The 8,252-nt window shown below is 41.6% G+C and overlaps 1 protein-coding gene across 1 annotated transcript; it reads right to left on the bottom strand.

The window, feature by feature from the left end:
• Window positions 1-2,166: 2,166 nt before the first annotated feature.
• Window positions 2,167-3,837, bottom strand: LOC133027690 (tripartite motif-containing protein 16-like). Its single transcript, XM_061094767.1, has one exon. The coding sequence runs from the start codon at window positions 3,835-3,837 to the stop codon at window positions 2,167-2,169; it is 1,671 nt and encodes a 556-aa protein (XP_060950750.1).
• Between the last annotated feature and the right edge of the window lie 4,415 nt (window positions 3,838-8,252).

The following is an 8,252-nucleotide window of genomic DNA, read 5'->3' as shown; positions in this document are numbered from 1 at the left end:
CTCCAGGTCCAGCATAGCAGTGATCAGCAGGAGCAGCTTGGAGTCCAGTCTTCTTCAGCTCCTCCACTAAATCAGCTAACATGGTGTTTTTCAGCAGGACAGGCCTCGGTGTAAAGGTCTGTCTACACTGAGGGCAGTTGTAGCTTCCTCTCTCATCCCCATTGTCCCAGTGGGTGTTAATACAGCTCAGACAGTAGCTGTGTCCACAGCCAGTAGTCACCGGATCCTTCAGTGGATCGAGACAGATCGGACAGCAGAATCTTTCTCTGTTCAGTTGATTTTCTTGCTGCGCCATTTCAGCTGGTGCCAGTGACTATAGAATAGATTCACATCCTAAGAACAGAAACAGATCTCTGCTCCTCCCTCTCTCGTTCACTACCTGCAGTGACTCATCTCCCACAGTCCACACCTTGTTGTTCATTGGTTCTTACTGTGACACACCTGTGAAAGGAGGAGATACAGACAAAGCCTGACTGGGAGGAGCTGGTTGTGTTTGAGGAAGAAATTTTTGGTTTTTCAGGACTTACTGCATTTCACAGCGGCTTGTTCTCACCTGGTGTTTAGAGGAGATTCAGTGAGAGGGAAAGTGTGTTATCCTCATTCACAACATACAGTAACAATTAAAGTCAGATCAAATAGATGCATTTAATAATAATAAATCACATCATTATTTATAAAGCACAACTCAAAACTAATAAAGATAAACTCGTAAAAATAACAAATACAGACTCACTCATAGAATAAAAAATTTAAAAAGTAGAATAAAGGTTAAGTTAAGGTTAAGGTCCTATTTACTGTCCGCGAGGGGACATTTGGGGTTTCTGGGGGATGCACTGGAAGGACTCATGTTCCCATTGACTCGTGACTGCTTCAACTGTGCCATCGACAGCCAAAACTTTCTGACACATCAGAAATTCCTTTGATCGCTCCTCCCCACCACCGGTTCACTGCTCGACAAACGTCTGATGAAGGTGAAATTCGGTCAGTGTATGGTTTCTGTCAAATGATAATGTCGATGCAGGAATTAGTGAGATGTGGCTTTTAAATGTAGCAAAGTACGAAGAGTAACTTCAGGTTAAAAGAGTTCGATCACTAAATGATTGCTTGTGTTTTTAATGTAACTGTTAATTCCCTCCAATTTTACATTAGTGGTTTAGTTGTCTAAGATAATTAGCTGCAGAATCGGGTGTTGATTCTCAATGGGCTTGGTTGAATTAGCTCTGCGTTAGCTGGGTCACTTAGTGTTTACATCAAAAATATCACAGAGTAAAATGTTCTTTTTAAAGCTTTATTCAAACAATCATGGTTAAATGTCATCATCCTCTAATGCTAGTGGATGACTGGTATTATATACACAGACAACTACCATTCATTGATTTCAGGCTGAAATGTGATGAAGCTCTTAGTTTTATAACATTTAAACTCTTGAGTAGCAAACAGCTCAGATGTAGTTTTTTTCCAGAATAACATACTGGAAACAGTGAGAGTATGAGATGACAGACAGAAAAGATCAGGAAATTCACAGTAATGTCAGGGGTGAGGTGGAGCAGTAGGACCCAGACGCAGAGTATAATCAAGGATTGAATTAATTAACAAAGTCTTTAAGGGACAAAACAAAACACTAAATGGAGAAACTGGATAAACACTAATGGGGAAAACTGGAGAAACAAATTCACAAGGAAGAAAACACAGGAAGCTTACACATGGGATGCAGAGGTGCAGAGGCTCAGGATACCGAGACACGGGAGATCAGGACAAGACATCACCATGGTACAACAAACGATTTGACGAGACAAAGAGAAGCACAGAGGCTTATATACACACACAGGGAAGGCAGTGGCAATCAAACACAGGTGTAACACATGAGGACTGGTGCAGACAATCACAGACAGGAAGTGAAGACAAAAAAACACTCAAGGAATAGAGACTACAAAATAAAACAAGAAACAGAAACACCAAGTGTGAAATCATGAAAGCAACTCGAACATACACAACAGAGATTTACTAAATAAACAGAAAACACTTTTACAATTAGGCTGAAAAATATATACTAAGATGCCAGACTGTGACAGGTAAAGCTGATCTCTGGCTGTGCTCATTGATTGTCTGAGTTCTTGCTGAGTGATATCCATTTCTCCTTGCCGTGTATTAGTGAGAGATGTGACGCTATTTGAGTTTACAGAACTCAGCTGTGGCTCCATTATAAACCCCAACTCCAGCATAGAGAGGCTGAGTGAATGTGGTCTTGACTCTGTGGAGGAGAGTCATGGTGTCAGAGACGCTGTAGAAGGACAGAACACCTGCAGTGTGATCCAGGTACACTCCTACTCTGGAGGGCAGAGGACCTGACACTTGAGTGTCGATGCTGTTGTAACAAAAGCTATAACTGTTTCCATCATAATAAACCATCCAAGATTTATCATTGTTTCCAAATACACATATACGTGAGTCTCCTGCTCTGCTGATATTCTTGTATGAAACTGCTACACTAACTCCTCCTATCAACCCCACCTCCACCTCCCAGTAACAACGTCCAGTCAGACTCTCTCTACTCAGGACCTGAGGCCAACCAGTGAATCTGTTTGGGTGATCAGAATAAGATTGTACTTTACTCATACATCTTACTTTTCTGTTTCCCTTAGGTGATAACAGATGTTTGTTTAGTGTGTTTGGATCCAGTGTGATATCCTGTGAATATTTTAAGAAGTCAGCTCTGGTCTCTGGCTCTGGTTGTCGCAGTAAAACATCCACTTGAGACACAATCTGTAAAATCTCTGTCTCTGTTTCACTCAGAATGTCCTGTAGTCGACCTCTGACCTGTAACACAGCTGCTGTCACGTCCTCAAAGTACCTCAGAGGACGAATCCTGATGCTGGAGTGTGTAGATTCACTTTGTGGTGGCAGTGAGGTGTAGTTGTGTAGAAACTGGTTGTGATCCTGTGTGTCTGAGAGCTGCTTCAGTTTATGGTCTTTCCTCTTCAGCTCAGTGATCTCCTGCTCCACTCTCTTCTGAAGCTCTCTGACTCGACTCACTTCAGTTTCCTGCTGGGATCTGATCTGCTGCTTCACATCAGAGCTTCTTTTCCTCAGCAGACGGATCAGCTTACGGAAGATCTTCTCACTTTCCTTCACTGCTTTATCAGCAGAGCCATTGACGGCCTTCTCCTCCTGTTGAAGAAGCTTCACATCCTTCTCTCTGTCCTGGAGTCTCTGCTGGATTGTGTGTCTCCTCGGCCCGAGCTCTCTCTGCCTCTCAGTCCTTTCTGCTGCAGCTGTAACTGTGTCGTGGTCTTTATGTTCATCCACAGAGCAGAGATAACAGATACACTGCTGATCAGTGCGGCAGAACATCTTCATCACCTCGTCGTGACGAGAGCAGATGTTCTCCTGGAGCTTCTCCGAGGGCTCCACCAGCTTGTGCTTCTTAAATGGAGGTGACTGAAAATGAGGCTGGAGGTGTTTTTCACAATAAGAGACCAAACAAACCAAACAGGACTTGAGAGCTTTCCGTTTTCTCCCAGTGCAGAAATCACAGGCCACATCTTCAGGTCCAGCATAGCAGTGACCAGCAGGAGCAGCTTGGAGTCCAGTCTTCTTCAGCTCTTCCACTAAATCAGTTAACATGGTGTTTTTCAACAGCACAGGCCTCTGTGTGAAGGTCTGTCTACACTGTGGGCAGCTGTAGCTTCCTCTCTCCTCCCCATTGTCCCAGTGGGTGTTAATACAGCTCAAACAGTAGCTGTGTCCACAGCCAGTAGTCACCGGATCCTTTAGCAGTTCCAGACAGATCGAACAGCAGAATCTTTCTCTGTCCAGTTGATTTTTTTGCTGCGCCATTTCAGCTGGTGCCAGTGACTGTAGAATAGATTCACATCCTACGAACAGGAACAGATCTCTGCTCGTCCCTCTCTCGTTCACTCCCTGCAGTGACTCATGTCCCACGGTCCACACCTTGCTGTTCACTGGTTCTTACACATACATACCTGTGAAAGGAGGAGACACAGACAAAGCCTGACTGGCAGGAGCTGTTTGTGTTTGAGGAAGACATTGATGGTTTTTCAGGACTTACTGCATTTCACAGCGGCCTGTTCACACTTGTTAAGAGGAGCTTTCAGCGAGAGGCTGAGTGTGTTAACCTACATTCACAACATACAGTAACAATTAAAGTCAAATCTAATAGATGCATTTAATAATAATAAATCACAACTTTATTAATACATCTCAAAACTAATGAAGAAAAACTCATAAAAACAAATACAATCTCACTCATAGAATGAAAAATTAAAAAAGTTGAATAAATGTAAAGTTAAGGTTAAGGTCCTCTTTACTGTCCCCGAGGGGACATTTGGGGTTTCTGGGGGATGAACTGGCAGGACTCATGTTCCCATTGACTCGTGACTACGCTTCAACTGTGCCATTGACAGCCAAATTTTCTGACATAACAGAAATTCATCTGATCACTCCCCCCCACCACCGGTTCACTGCTCGACAAACGTGTGATGAAGGTGAAATTCGGTCAGTGCATGATTTCTGTCAAATGATAATGTCGATGCAGGAATTAGTGTGATGTGGCTTTTAAATGTAGCAAAGTACGAAGAGTAACTTCAGGTTAAAAGAGTTTGATCACTAAATGATTGCTTGTGTTTTTAATGTAACTGTTATTTCCCTCCAACTTTACATTAGTGGTTTAGTTGTCTAAGATAATTAGCTGCAGAATCAGGTGTTGATTCTCAGTGGACTTGGTTAAATTAGCACTGCATTCGCTGGGTCACTTAGTGTTTATATCAAAAATATCACAGATGTGAAAGAAAATGTTATGTCTGTAGAATAGATTCACTTCTTAAGAACAGAAACAGATCTCTGCTCCTCCCCCTCTCCTTCACTCCCTGCAGTGACTCATGTCCCAAAGTCCACACCTTGTTGTTCACTGGTTCTTACACTGACACACCTGTGAAAGGACACAGACATATCCTGACTGGGAGGAGCTGGTTGTGTTTGAGGAAGAAGTTCTGTTCACTCTTGTTAAGAGGAGATTCAGGGAGAGTGTGTTAACCTACATGCACAACATACAGTAACAATTAAAGTCAAATCAAATAGATGCATTTAACAATAATAAATCAAATCTTTATTTATAAAGCACTAACTTGTAAAAATAACAAATACAAACTCACTCATAGAAGAATGAAAAACTAAAGGAAGTAGAATAAAAGTTAGGTTAAGGGTAAGGTTGTCTTTACTGTCCCCGAGGGGCCATCAGGGGTTACTGGGGGATGCACTTGCAGAGCCAGAAACAACCCTCCTTACTTTGATTAGCCAGAGAGCGTTTGTCTAGTGAATGTTGTACAGTCCAGTGCCTAATGACATCCAGCAGCACCAAAGAGCCTCCTAGAGTTCTGTGTGGGAATAAGGTGGAGCCCATAAGCACCTTGAACATCCAAAGAGACTCTATGTGCTCTGAGATCAACATGTTTAGTTCAACTAACTTGGTGCCACCTGACAGGAACAACAAAGAGCTGTGCTGATCTGATGTGAGTCCTCTTCATGGTATAAACTTAAAGTGGATTTGACAAAGTCGATTAATATATAAAGTAATCCAGAGATGGACATCCGTAAATATTCATACTTCACATACTCTATCAGATATATTTGATCAGATAGAGAAACAGACAGACAGATAGAGAAACAGACAGACAGACAGACAGACAGACAGACAGACAGACAGACAGACAGACAGACAGACAGACAGACAGACAGACAGACAGACAGACAGACAGACAGACAGACAGACAGACAGACAGACAGACAGACAGACAGACAGACAGACAGACAGACAGACAGACAGACAGACAGACAGACAGACAGACAGACAGACAGACAGACAGACAGACAGACAGACAGACAGACAGACAGACAGACAGATAGACAGATAGACAGATAGACAGATAGATAGATAGATAGATAGATAGATAGATAGATAGATAGATAGATAGATAGATAGATAGATAGATAGATAGATTATGAGCAGAACCAGAATGTAAAACACATCAGCTTCCATTTTCTGCTCATGCAATCCCATCATTCCCATCATTCCCAAGACCTAATTTCATCTCATGGGCATCAGCCTCACCGTGACACAGACTTTCCATTAGATCTGCACTAACACTCAGGATTTTACATTGCTACTTAGCTGCCGGTGGCAAACATGTCCTGGCACACTCACGGTCGGTCACAGGGCACAGACAACAACTTGTCTTTCCTCTGCAGCCTTCACTTCCGACTGCTCTGAAGCTATAACTCAGGGGAAATGAGATGAGGGAAATGTTTTACTGGACAGGAACAGAATTCACTTGAAGTGATCTTATCACCACCGTTATTTATGTGAACTACTGATTAATGATATATGATGTGCTGCATCATGTGTCCTGTATAGAGCATTTGTCTTTCTTTTAGTATGAACACACATATTTAATGTAACATTTTGACTTGATATGAAAAACTAGATTGCATAAATTTGTATCTTCAGAAATCCTCATGTTGGTTTTTAGTGCAAATGGTTTTGTATTGTTATGTCGTAGATCAGTGACAAGAGAAAGGAATGAAGTGACCTTGAATAGGAGTCACAACGTTCTTCTTCTTCATTGTTGGTTTCCCTTTTTTCTGACAAGAAGAGCAATGGTTTATTTATCATTGGGTGTTAAAGCTTTAGCATCGCAGACTGTAAACATTTTAGCTCCCCAAAAGTGCAGCCAAAGTATATTGATATACTTACTTATATATTGTTTGAGCTTGAGAGAAAAATCAGCTGACCCGCACCCGACAAGTGTTCTGGTTTTTGGGTTGGAACCAGACCCGAGCCTGACGTTTTTAAGTACTACAGGCACCTGCAGAGTAAAAACTGAAGTAGGTAGCCGAGAAAACATGAAAGAACCCAACCAAGACCCGGCCCGTTAGGTCCCCACAGACACAGGCAGGGTATAGTTGGAGATAGAGACAGTTTTATAATAGGGGTAAACCCTAAATTCTAGTTGAGTCATGTACTTTCTCACATGAACAGTATATTCCGAGAGTAATCAGTTGAGTGCAGCTCTTTCCTTATTGGACTCATGCATTCAAGGGGATCATACAAACACAGAGAAGATACGGCAGGAAGATGGGAAGACAGGAAGTTTGGCTGAGTGTGCACTCAGCTCATTTGCCGGATTTATTCAGGTTCATGCAATTTATCAGGGTCAGTTTTGCATGGGGGGAAAAAAATACGTAGGTCTGAAAAGTGGCTGCCAATTAGCATATATATATTAAAGAATGGTTGTGGTGGGAAAGAGAAAATTTAATTAACTGCCTCAATAGAAATCACCATGACAGCAGAAAAAAACGTATGACAAAAGAAATTATGCTGGTGATATCCCTGTAAAAAAATATTAAATATCTTCCAAGGCAGGAGATATGAGCAGCAGTAATAACTCAGGACCAAAAAGTGATTTTTTCACAGCACCAAACAAGGAGCGTGTTGGGAACAGAGGTCCTTCGGTCTTTAAGTTTGAGCTTAACGTTCACTGAGCTGCTGGTAATGTGCTGTGGTCACTGCGCTTTAGTGGCTCTGGATTTCCTTTTAAATACGCAACCCATTGTACGTCTTTATATTTCTTTTTCATTTCTTTACATGTTAATTTTCATGACTGCATTGGTTTAACAAACCTTTTTATATATACAGACATCCCCACTTAAGTGAAGAAGTCATTGAGAAGTATGGATGACAGATGTTAAGTATTTCTCAGTTTGCTACAGTGAGAAATAACCACAAGGACAATACTTGACAATTTTGTACTGGGCAACGTTATTATATATTCTATCTTCTAAGTATCTTCTACTTTTATATATGATATCCTGAAATATTGGTTTCCAGATACTGTCAAACCAAGGCAACCCTGCATAGTGAGTTTTTCGCTTTACTGATGTTTTTCTGACACATGTTAATTAGATTTGTCTTAAAAATGTTCTCTCTCAATTCAGGAAGTTCTCCTCACTCTGTTTGAAAAGTTCTGTTTTAATTAGTTATTTGACATGATTGACACCTGAGACTGACTCTTGATAGGACTTTGATCCAGCGGCAACATCCCCTTAATGCACCTGCGCAGACTCTGGCCCCAAATGTTCAAGATGGCAGTATTCATATCTGGGACATTTTAGCTTTATCTCTTGATAGAGAGGTTGTTTATATCCTTGGTCTTTGCTTGAATCCAAGTCCTTTGAAG

Source organism: Limanda limanda, chromosome 2 (genome assembly GCF_963576545.1).
Source record: "Limanda limanda chromosome 2, fLimLim1.1, whole genome shotgun sequence".
Lineage (NCBI taxonomy): Eukaryota > Metazoa > Chordata > Actinopteri > Pleuronectiformes > Pleuronectidae > Limanda > Limanda limanda.
Note: the sequence above shows the minus strand (reverse complement) of the source record. Positions and strands in the feature narration are given on the sequence as shown.